A 12,781-nucleotide genomic window follows, 5' to 3' on the forward strand; every position below is an offset into this window, starting at 1 on the left:
TAATATTAATTACAGAAAATGGCCAAAATAAAAGGGGGGAAAGCTATAAATTTCAAATTTACTCGGGCAAGTGGGGTATCGTTAGAAAAAACTCAAACTATACATATCAAAACTATTTTTTTTTTCATAATTTTTTTGGTGTGGAAAAAAAATGTTTTTGAAAAAAAAATGAACTTTTTAAAAAATCCTTCCAGATTTACATTTCCAATTTGAACACTCTTGCACTTTATTGTACTATCAGCTGCAAAAGTGCATGGCGAATTTATCAATGAATTCATTCATAATTTCTCCATGCACTTTTGCAGCCGATAGTACCTGTATTTTTTACAAAATAAAAATGAAATTTTTTGCTTTCAAAGAGAGGAAAAATGGTTAAAATCGGTTCACACAATAAACAATTATCCCATAAAAATCATCCTCCATACTAGCTTGCACACATTATTGGTCTACTTAATTTGCCGAAAGATATCGCTGTACGTTGAACGCTCATTTCGTACATCGCATTTATCCTGATATAATGAGGTCGCTTCAGGAACGTTAGAGTTATATGAATAACATTTGATGATTCAACTATTGAAAATTTGTACGGAACCCTCGGTGGGCGAGTCCGACTCGCACTTGGCCGGTTTTTTTAGTGCTAAAATTTGGTTGACCGTCTAATATTACTCGGTGGCCTTAGCACAAAGCTAAAGTATTATTGTTAACCGACTTCAAAAAAGGAGGAGGTTCTCAATTCGACTAAATTTTTATTTTTTTATTTTTTTTTTATTTTGTATGTATGTTACTCGATATCTCCGAGAATCGTGGACCGATTTTCAAAATTTTTTTTTTGATCGAACGGGTATAACCCCGAGATGGTCCCATTGGCACCAAGTCGGGGTCTGATGATGGGATCTTGGAGAAATCGAGGGAACTCTTCAAATGTTATAGGCACATGTAATGTTTTTAGTGTATTTTTCAAAGGTACACCAGTATTTACGCCTGATGGTAATAATTTTATGTGGCTGAGCTGATGATGGAAGGTCAACTCCTCAATGGTTAGGAGTTAAAGGATAATTCTTTCACTACTGTACATATATTCGGACTGATACATATAATATCATTAGGAACCACTAAAAATCAACAAATAAATTAACTTTTTAACAAAAAATAAAACCGTCTTCAAAAAAAGCGTGTTACAAAATACGGAGAAACTAAAAAGTCAAAAATAATAAACCTTCGAATTCAGATTTCTTATCGGATTGCAATAATCTAAACATCCAAATTATAAACAAATCAATTATTTTTGGAGTCGGGGCCAGCCTGCGTATGGTTGGGTGGGGCAAACAGGAAATAGCAAGGCGACGAACAGGTCTGGTACCGACTACAAAAATAATTGATTTGTTTATAATTTGGATGTTTAGATTATTGCAATCCGATAAGAAATCTGAATTCGAAGGTTTATTATTTTTGACTTTTTAGTTTCTCCGTATTTTTTTACTTACGCACATAACATACGAGAAATATTTCAAACTTGGATCAAAACTATTCAACATTCAATTCAAATTCAAAAATACTTAAAATAGACACTTACCCAATTTGACAATAAGTGAATTGAATATCAATCCATAAATCAAATGTAATATTTTCCTATTATAATTAAACTTAGCACTAAGAAGTAATTGCAGTTTTTAAAACTTTTTAACAAAAAATAAAACCGCCTTCAAAAATAAGCGCGTTACAAAACACGGAGAAACTAAAAAGCAAAATCAATTATTTTTGCAGTCGGTACCAGACCTGTTCGTCGCCTTGCTATTGCCTGTTTGCCCCACCCAACCATACGCAGGCTGGCACCGACTCCAAAAATAATTGATTTGTTTATAATTTGGATATTTAGATTATTGCAATACGATAAGAAATCTGAATTAAAAGGTTTATTATTTTTTGCTTTTTAGTTTCTCCGTGTTTTGTAACGCGCTTATTTTTGAAGGCGGTTTTATTTTTTGTTAAAAAGTTTATTTATTTGTTGATTTTTAGTGGTTCCTACTGATATTATACGTATCAGTCCGAATACATGTACACTAGTGAAAGAATTATCCTTTAACTCCTAACCATTGAGGAGTTGACCTTCCATCATCAGCTCAGCCACATAAAATTATTACCATCAGGCGCAAATACTGGTTTACCTTTGAAAAATACACTAAAAACATTACATTTGCCTATAACATTTGAAGAGTTCCCTCGATTTCTCCAGGATCCTATCATCAGACCTTGACTTGGTGCCAATGGGACCATCTCGGGGTTATACCCGTTCGATCAAAAAAAAAATTTTGAAAATCGGTCCACAATTCTCGGAGATATCAAGGAACATACATACAAAAAAATTATAAAAAAAAAAAAAACATTCAGTCGAATTGAGAACCTCCTCCTTTTTTTTTGAAGTCGGTTAAAAATAGAAACTTCGGAACAAAATGACGAATTTTGTTTGCTCAACTCAAGTATTCATCTGTCGTAAGTACAAAAATGTAAAACTCCATTCATTACAAAGTAAGGCTTAACAGTATGACGATAAGGTGTTTTATCGTGTAATATAGCTGCCGCTTAAGCTCTTTCGCCATAGTTTTTCGAACATTCGCCTATAGTTCGTGGAAGCTCGGCGGCTGCTCGGCAGCGTGCAGCCGCTCGCGCCCCCGCCCCGCGTCGCTCGCAGCCGTGCGTGCGCGGTGCATTCGGCGCCAGCACAAAACAGAGAATTGGCGCGTTTCTCATCGCGATTTGAAAAATGTTGGTCTCATAATTAACAATTTTATTTATTAGGTTCCGTAACAAAAAGGTTCAAAGGAACACTTACGGTGCAACTCTGTCTCTATGTATATTATAATTTTTAATTGCCGATTTTGCCGCCCCCTGTCATGTGCCGCCCGGGGCCATGGCCCCCCCGGCCCCCCCCTCGCTACGCCACTGACGGTATTTAGTATGGACTCTGCTGGTCCTTTATAATCGTCCTTGGTGCACACTGATAGGTCGCGGTTGCGGTCGTTTTACGACGGACGTCCGCGTAGTATGTTCCTAGCTTTACGACGGACGTCCGCGTAGTATGTTCCTAGCTCCGTATGATTATTTTTAAAAACCCAGATTAACCAATATTTCTCTGTTACTAATTCTATCACGTTTAATAATGGTATGTATGTATGACTCAACTGTTACTGCATTTATTTTAACTAGAGTTGTGCTATGCTGTCGTATTATTGTATCACAGCAACTTATCAGAAGCTACATCGAAAAATATTATAGCTACTTATTTCCGTCTTTTTAACCTTACACCGCCATGGGCTTGTCCCGTTTCAACAGAAAGAGAACATAAAGGTGTTGTTTATCGTAAAGTTTCTTGGAAAGCACAAGTGCTACAGATTCTAAAAGTAAGGATAAGGCTCATGCAATTTCGACTAAAAATTCTCGTTTTAGGGTCCCCCCACATCTAGCGTCTCGCGAACGTCGTCGCCTCTCCAACGCCCTCGCGGCGTCGACGCCGCGCTCCCGCAGCGCCGACGCGACGATGCGGCGCCTCTCGAACGTCGACGTCGCAGTGACGTCCGCGCGGCGTCGACGCCGCGCCAACGCCGCGCCCGCGTAGCGCCGCCGTGATGCCAGCGGCTACCAACGTCCAGCTAGGGCTTCCAATACCGGGATCCCAGTATCTCGGGATTTTTGGGGTAGATTTCGAAACCGATATTTAATTTTGTAATCGGAATCCCGGTATTTTTAGTAACTAACAAATTATGGCAAATAAACGTAAACTACTAATCAAAAACCTTAAATTTGTGCATCATGACGGTCGCTAGACGCGTAAATATTGCTTTTTGCTCTCGTTTCTTCGACACATTCTCTGTTTAGTGTTTTTACAATATTTCTATGAAATGACAGTTTTTCCGATAAAGAGAAAGCAATATGTCAAACGTAGTTGATACAACACAGGCCACAGACCCTCTGTAAACAAGTTGATGCACCTACATTATAGAAATAACTTTTCAAAAAATTGGTTAAGGCATACGAACAAACGTATAAGCTACTTTTGATTTACTGCCACTGACGTCGAGGAGGCGCGGCGCTAACGCGGCGTCGACGCTGCGCGGACGTCACTGCGACGTCGACGTTCGAGAGGCGCCGCAACGTCGCGTCGGCGCTGCGGAAGCGCGGCGTCGACGCCGCGCGGGCGTTGGAGAGGCGACGACGTTCGCGAGACGCTAGATGTGGGGGGACCCTTATGCGCTACGTATGTACACGGTACGGTATAAAGCGATTGATTGACGAGTTCGTGTCAAGCGAGTAATTGGCCGCATAGATTACATGCTTGACTCGCATTCTTTCTCAGCGGTGTTACTGACACAATTTTGATGTCCGTATACTCCGTATGCCACATCCTTACGAAATAATATGTAAGTCAATTCTATAATTTGTACCTAATGCTCACTACATTGTAATATAGGTACTTCTTTATTAAATATAGTTCGGAACTATGATTTAGCGCACGCGCAGTTTGATTCCTTGAGTGAGTAGTGTTAGACACCGAGGTTTTTTAAATTTGAATACTTGTGTAAGTACCTACCTAGTTAATAATATACAAGGTGCTCGCGAGGAACCCGTATAACTTGAACCACGCGTTTCTGAGGCCAAAAGAAAGAAAAAATGTTACATGAATTTTAAAATTTTACGCGAAAAAAAAATTTTTTTTGTTTTTTTTTTTACTGTTTTGGACGTATTTTCACATAAAAAGTATTTTTTATCCATAAAGTTGGCAATTAAAATGAGTTCCTTAATTTATTTTTCTAAAAACCAATTTTTTTGGAAGTTTTTCTTGTCACATTTTGACATCTATCAATGACTACTGTGAGACTATCCTCCACAATTACGCATCAGCGCCGTTAAGAAGACCTTTTCTACTGAGTAACAATACGGAAATGTTTTTTTTAATTGGCAATAACTCTGAAACTAGACGAAATCTAGAAAAGTTTATATGACATTTTAGTCTTAAAATGTGACCAAGAATATGCCGTTAAAGTTATATGGGTTCCTCGCGAGCACCTTGTATACTTTCACCATATTTCGTTTAAAACTAAGGTATAATAAAAGCAAGAAGATAATTTAATTTGGGATTGAGAAAAATCCTTGGTGTAGGGTGTATTAGGCAGGCAGAGAATTCATTCATGTTGATTAATTAAATTACCAATACAATACAATACAAATACTCTTTATTGCACACCTCAATACAGGAAACAATATTATAGTATTAAGTATACACAACAACTTAAGAGGTAAAACAAGAGGCGGTCTTATTAATTACCTACCTATATTAATTAATTATCATCAGATATAAAGTATACGTCTTTTAAATGTTAAAATACCACTAAACAAGATGTACCTAACTTTTTGGAGGTACCTGTGAGGGCTGTGAGTTACTGTAGTTGTAGATACCTATGGTTACTTGATACATAATTATACTCAGTCTTAGCCGCTTTTAAAGCGTAGGTAATATAATGTATAGGATACGTTTCGTTTTTATTTCAGTGTAACGCGAAATGATTTCGGGAAGATTTGACTTCAATGATATTGGGCGTATACTAAATGAAATCGAATCGTCTGCATCGGAACAGAGGATTGTACAAGAACATAATGATACAAGTGAGAAATCTTCAAAGGATTCCGGCCAATGTTGTATGCCTAAGTTCAACCCCAGATATCTGGGAAACAACGTCCAAAACAACAAGGCAATTAATGCTATCATTGAAATCAGAGACTTGTGGAGCTATGTAATATTAGACGCACACTATGTCTACCCAAAAGTCTATTCCCTACTAACTCTTCACATAAGTGATAAACTAAAACGGAAATTACAAAAACACAGGCAAGCTTTTGCCGTATATGATAAACAACATAGAAAATGGTTGGTCGAAACAGATGAGCCGAAATATAAATATTGTTTCAACGGTGAAAATTTTGTAGAATTCATGGATGCAAAAAGAGAGCAAAGCGGTAACAGACTTTTGCTTTTAGGAAAATTCACAATTTTAATACAAGAACCGAACCTACTGAATAAAACGGAACTGGCTCCAAGTTTGTTTGGTTCTTTCGTAATGCCGAAGATAAGCTTAACTGTGGGTGTTCCCGGCTGTGGTAAAACTACGTATATTATTAAGAATCACAAATCCGGAAGTCTGGTATTGACGTCATGTGCAGAGGGCGCTCAAGACATCCGATCACGTATGGCCGAAAAATCTGGCGGTAGTGCACCCGACTACAAGGATAGCTACAGAACGATCGACTCATACTTGATTAACAGCCGGGATATATATTCCACTGTGTGGGTGGACGAGGCGCTCATGGAGCACCCCGGGAAACTGTTCCTCGTGTGTCTCTTCAGCCGCTGCCGGAACTTATACTTATTGGGCGACCCCAACCAGCTTGGCTACATAAATCGATTTAACGAAATAACGCTACACTATTACAAGTCATCGATGTACTTCAAGCCATCAATAGACCTTAATATATCATATAGATGCCCTGTAGACGTGATTTCCATCATATCGCACAAGTACGATAAAGGTGCATTTTCTGCATCAAAGGTTCTTCGCAGTTTAAGATGCAAGACTTTTACGACACTGAAAAGCGTTCCTAATTATGAATCCAAGGACGTGAAATACCTAGTGTTCAAGCAATCTGAGAAAAAACGTATGAAGAAAGCTAAGTATGATGTGTCTACTATTCATGAGTTCCAGGGCAAGGAACGGAAGCATGTTATTCTAGTGAGGATGTCCAGCAACTTAAAGGAGCCGCTATATGACTCTGTCTCTCACATTTTGGTAGGGATTTCGCGGCATAGAGAGTCGTTCGTATACTTCACACCGGTTTCAGACACTCTCAAGAAACTTATAAATAAGAAGAGAACGTATAAAGAGATTAAGGAAGCTCAAATTAAGCTGCAATTAAGAGATACAGAGTGTTTCTACAGTGTACAATAACAGTTTTTACACGGGATAGCAGAAAACAGTTTCTGAAAGTTAAATTGGACGATTGTAGGGATGTTTATTTGCCTATTTAAAAAAGTCATTACTTAAGATTAAGACTTCTTATTTTAGAAACATGATAATGTTATACGTATTTTTATAAGTAGGTATATATTTATACCTATTATAAATGAAATGATTAATATGAGGTAACTAAGATGTTTTTTATAAATTATTATCCGACACGTTCCATTTTCAAATGAGGTTTAACACGTCTCTGTATCTACAATATTTACATACTTACTTTAAGTGGGCTTTTCAATTGATTGTTAGTGTTTGATTAATAGAAGTAAGCAGTTGCAATAATAGATAATAATATTACTGTAGATAACAAAACTTCCTTAAAGGTTTAATGCAATGCCAATGCCACATGATACATAACACGGTGTATGTAACAAGTAGAGAGGTACAAACAACCATAAAGACAATTTTACATGCCTGAACTTGCTGAATATTGTAACGGTGGTCACTTTGAACACCTACTATGATAAATTAAAGTATGTGAAAAAAATGCATTTTATTCATTTTAGACATTATGTTATTTCTTAGAGATATTTACTGCTTAAGACCTACACAAACGATATCTGAATAGAAATAATGTAAGTTTATTTTTTCAAAACAACCGGGTTCGATTCCCCAGCTGGGTACACTTTTTTTTTAATTGTATGAATGCAGTTTTTTTTTTATTAAAATCGGTGACATGGTTCCTAAGAACAAATCTTCGTATGTCTTACAGTTTCAGACTTTCCCATACTGACCGATTTGAATGGGCCACCCTGTATATTACACGTTTGGGTTGGAATGTTGGAATTAAAAAAAATATCAGCCCCCACTTTACATGTAGGGGGCATACCCTAATAAAATATTTTTTCCCCTCACTAGCTCAGAAACACGTGTTTTGTCCTTTAATACCAGCGGGTAAAAACGCATTTTATCCACTAGTGGGTAAAGTAATTTGACCTTGAATAAAGTCAAATTAATTGCTTTAAAATTGATAAAAGTAGGTGAATCTAGTAATTAAGATGATTTACCACCTGTGGAACTACTGGAAGCAGTAATAATAGTTATTTGTTTTACAAGGGGGCAAAGTTGTTGTTTAACCGCACGTGCCAATATTGATACACGAGCAAGCGAAAGATTCCAATATTGAACCGCGAGCGTAGCGAGAAGAGTGAGAGTCAGAAAAGTGGAATCTTGAGCGTTGCGAGGGTTTCAAGGCACGAAGGTTAAACAAACTTTGCCCCCGAGTGAAACACAAAATTTTTCACCACACCAACACGAACAAAATACTGACTATAAAACATCAAACTAAATCAAATCCATCAATTTATTCAATATTTAGGATTCAAAATCATCATTTATAAGTAAATTCTAACAGCCAGCTCAAGACATTAAGTTATAATTTGTATGACATTACTTTGCACTCTTGTGGATAAAATGCAATTTTGCTATCTGTTTTCGAATAGCAAAGAGAGCCTTTGGTTCGTTCTCAAAAAAGTGGCACCGTCAGGGTAAAGTGAATGAAAAAAAATGAAAATGGTTTTTTGTACCTTTTTGGATTTAAATATGTTTTTGAGTGCATCAATGATACGGAATTTGCAGGAGGGAACGAAATAGTCGTAAAAACGTAGAACTTATAGCGAGTTGAAATTTTAGACATACAGGAGAAAGTGAATAGACAGGGTACCAGGGAAAACGTGGCAGGATAAAGAGAGTTTGAATAAAAAAACAAGTGTACCACTAATAATTCAACGTATATCGACTATTATGATTTCGTTAGGATTCATTTTTTTTTCTTTAAGTAGAAACAAAAGCAAAAAAAAGTATTTTTTTAAACAATATCCATTATTTTTTATTCAAAACAGTTGAAGTACAGTGATATCTGATTATTATTTTCAGTCACGATGCCTGCAGTGTTTGACTGGTAGAGAATGCCTTAAGGCATTATGTACACCATTTTGTACTTTTTTATGTGCAATAAAGAATAAATAAATAAGTACCTACAATCACAGTCTTGTAAAACAACAAAGCACATATCATGATTCACAATGTGAGTTGTACTTGTGCATGTAATGTCTGCAATGGCTGCCCCAGTGGAAGAATTGGATCGTCTCCTTGATGTCTCCTTGGTAAAAGATGTCGAGATAATGAGGTCAGTATTTAAAATGAGGGCCACTCTGGGGCCGGACGGTGTGCCTTGGCTCTTTAAACATCTTGGAAGTAGATTACGTGGCCACATTGACGACTGCCTCCGAGGTATAAATTCTCGTTGGAAGGTGGGCAGACTGTGCCTTTCGAAAAACGGGTAGTCCAGCTGACTGTCCCTTAGGATACCGTCCCATTGCCCTCCTAGATGAAACTGGCACGATGTTGAGCGCATCATCGTAAGTCTCATCTACTGCTGTGCACGCATTTTGAAAGACACGTGCCCAAACATCAGAGATCGGGTTCTGGGAGGAGCGATAGACGCAATTGATGCGCTGCATAAATACAGCGGTCTGGTAGCAGAGAAAAGGCAGGGAGCTATCGCAGTATCTCTTGACATTGCCAATTACTTCGGCTTTCTTCCTTATGTGGTAATAAAATAGGCGCATTGCTTCCACGATGCGCCTTTCTATTTGAAGATCATCATTCACCATAGGGCATTACCTTGCAGATAGAGTACTGCTCAATGAATCAGGAGGAAGATGCCTAGAAAGACGAATGGAGTGTGGTGTTCCTACCGGCTGCGCCATATAAACGTATAGGGACAGGTCAATGAGACTACGTGCTCAAATCAAGACTGACTTCTTTATTCTTCTTCTTACCCACATGCATATTCATAATAATAATCATAACCTACCCACAGTTTTCCACAGGGGTCGGTACTGGGCGCCTGCTTTGGAGCATTGGCTTTGACTTGGCTATCAGAGTAGTCCAACTTCTCCACATGATCACCATTTGTTATGCCAATGACACAATATAGTAGCCGTGAGGGGAAGAAAGTACCAGGATAATAAGGAGAGCCACAGTGGCAACTGAGCTCACAGTTAGGCGCATTAATTTGTTTGGGCTTGCGGTGTTACTTGCCACGACCGATGACGTGGTTTTCGAAGGAAAGGTTGGCTTCTGCCCGAAGAAAGTGATTGCTGCCGACCTTGCCAAAATGATAATCGTTGACGCTATACGCCGATCGAAATGCAATCTGGTTCTGTAATGCCTATATGCAAGAGCGATAGGGATGTTGCCTTGCCTATTTAATTGGCGGTGAGGCGGTCCCTCTTACGCCCCAAATTAAGTACTTGGCCTTAAATTCAAACCAAAATTGGTACTCCGAGGAACATTTTATCAAAATGGTTCCTAGCCTCGTCGGGACTGCTTCGGCGCTGAGCAGACTATTGCCCAATATCGAAGGACCCAATGCCCCATATCTGCGCTTATATGCGAACGTCATCCGCAGCGTGTATACAAAATTTCAGCTCAGTCTGTTGAATATTTCTGCTTCAAATTGGGTTGCAAGATTTGACCTCAACATACATACAAACATACATACATACATACATTGCAAGTTAGTAAAAACCATGTCAAATAGCTTTTTTTTACTTGTGTTTCTTTATCCTGTCAACAGTCACTTTACCCTGCAGAGTGATGGCAGGATAAAGTTACACAGGGTGTAGTGAAAATCCGATTAACTAGATATTATCTCCGAAACTGTTGATAATACAACTGTCATAATTTTAATATACATAGTTATACTTCAATACAACATTAAAATGTTATTGGTTAAAAAACTGCCGTATTAATATTTTAAAATAATCATGCCAGAATAAAGTGGACATACCTGTTACAAACTCCGGACGTCACACTTTGAAAACTTCTAACCACAAGACCGCAGCACCTCACACACAAACCTTTACACCGGCGGCTAGAACCATACTGGCTACGTGTTTTACGTATATTAGGGCCTCAATAAGACTTTCTGTGTGTGAGTGAGGTGCAATACCGCGGACGCACAGGATATGGAGAAAATATCGCTGGACAAACTTTGAAGGTGAAAATTAGTGTTCAAAAGTAATCGAAACATCCCGTGCAACGTATATTTAAGAATATAGTAGTCTATTCTCTACAAAAAACGATATTTTATTATCATAAAACTGCAATTTAATAATCTATAGAGCGAAAACTTGAGCAGTGTCGCGTTGTGACAAGGCAGGGTACAGTAGAAAACGGTCTTCTTTATTTTTTTTTACAAAAGTATTATATATTTTTTTTTTTTTTTTTTTTTAATTAACTGTTGTTTTGAAGATGAAAGGCCCTCGCTAGGAATACGGGCGACCATTCACCTTAAAGCTGTGGTAAATCATTCTTTAGGTGTTGTTGAACTTTTTTAGATTGTTTATAAATTTGTTTATGTGTTTTGTGAATGATTCTGTTGATGATTCTTTTGTAATGATGCTTGTTATTTCATATGGGTTGACGTTCAAAAAATCACAGGTGCTTTCATGGTGGATACGGCTATTGGTAAATTTTGGGCATTCTTTTAAGAGGTGGTCAATAGTCTGACAACTCACGTTGTTGCATGGGCATAAATTGTCGTCTGTTATTTTAAATCTATGTAAATAGGCTTTGTGATATCCATGCCCCGTTAAAACTTGTGTCAGCTGAAAACTTATTGCCATTGAGCCACGTAATTTTGTGATCGAGTCGATGTTGGGCAAATGATGTTTTAAGTGGAATCCAGTAGTGCTGTCTTCGTACCATTTGTTGTACATTGTTTTGACATGTTTTCTGTAGTTTATTTTGTGGAATGATAAAGGGAAGGATTCGTAGTTGGGAGGTGTTTGTAGAGTTGCCGCATGTTTGGCTGCCGCGTCGGCTCGCTCGTTGCCGTGTAGACCGACATGCGCCTTAATCCAACATAATTTAACTAGAGTCTTTCCGGATTTCTTGATACTGTAGAGTGTTTTGTGAATGTTATTTACTATTCGATTCGTGCTGCTTCTGTTTGCTATTTCCATTAATGCCGCCTTGGAGTCTGAGAAGATGGTGACTCTTGGCATTTCTTGCTTATAGCATTCATAGCATGCCTGTTCTAGGGCGTAGCACTCTGCTTGGAAGACGGTACAGCTGTTGTGTAGTTTGAAGTGCTTTGTATGGTTTTTTCCGTCTGGATATTCAATCACCACAGCTGCTCCCACATGCCCGTCGTGTTTGCTGCCATCTGTGAACATTCTGTGCATCTCGCCATCGATGTAGTAAGGATGTACTAGTGCTCGACGCGGTACTAGTACTCGTCACCCATGGTTTAAATAGCGATTAATAAGATAAGATTACCGTTACATTCATCGCAATTAGATTTATTAGATGAGAAATGTTTGTAGCCTTCACATTTCATACGCCATATTATAAAATATAGAAACTTTTTTCAATTAATGAATAATATATGTGATGACATTGTCATGAGCAATCAATCTCTCAATTTTGTTAGCGATTTGGTTAAGCTTTGCTCGTATTTGCTGACTTATTTAAAATACTTTCACGGTAAGTTGTGAACATATTCTATAACTGTGTTGGTGCTAGAATGTGCGGGAAGATATTTAAGTAATTAAATGTCGATTTCGTTCATTGTTACTGTGATAAACAAGCGTGTCATTTATTAGGACTGAAAACCGTCGCAAGTCTAAAACTCGACACGGCTGGCATTTATTGGGACTGTTACGTTATTTTCCAAGTCCCAATGTTTGTCGAGCCGTTTTTTCATG

General features: G+C 38.0%; 1 protein-coding gene across 1 annotated transcript; it reads left to right on the forward strand.

Moving 5' to 3' along the window:
• The first annotated feature begins 3,060 nt into the window (after positions 1-3,060).
• LOC125230655 lies at positions 3,061-7,059 on the forward strand. Its single transcript, XM_048135887.1, has 2 exons — positions 3,061-3,160; positions 5,545-7,059. Exon 2 carries the CDS (start codon positions 5,556-5,558, stop codon positions 6,993-6,995), a length of 1,440 nt encoding a protein of 479 aa, XP_047991844.1. The 5' UTR covers positions 3,061-3,160; positions 5,545-5,555; the 3' UTR covers positions 6,996-7,059.
• Positions 7,060-12,781: the final 5,722 nt, after the last annotated feature.

The sequence above is a fragment of the Leguminivora glycinivorella genome, chromosome 10, assembly GCF_023078275.1.
Source record: "Leguminivora glycinivorella isolate SPB_JAAS2020 chromosome 10, LegGlyc_1.1, whole genome shotgun sequence".
NCBI lineage: Eukaryota > Metazoa > Arthropoda > Insecta > Lepidoptera > Tortricidae > Leguminivora > Leguminivora glycinivorella.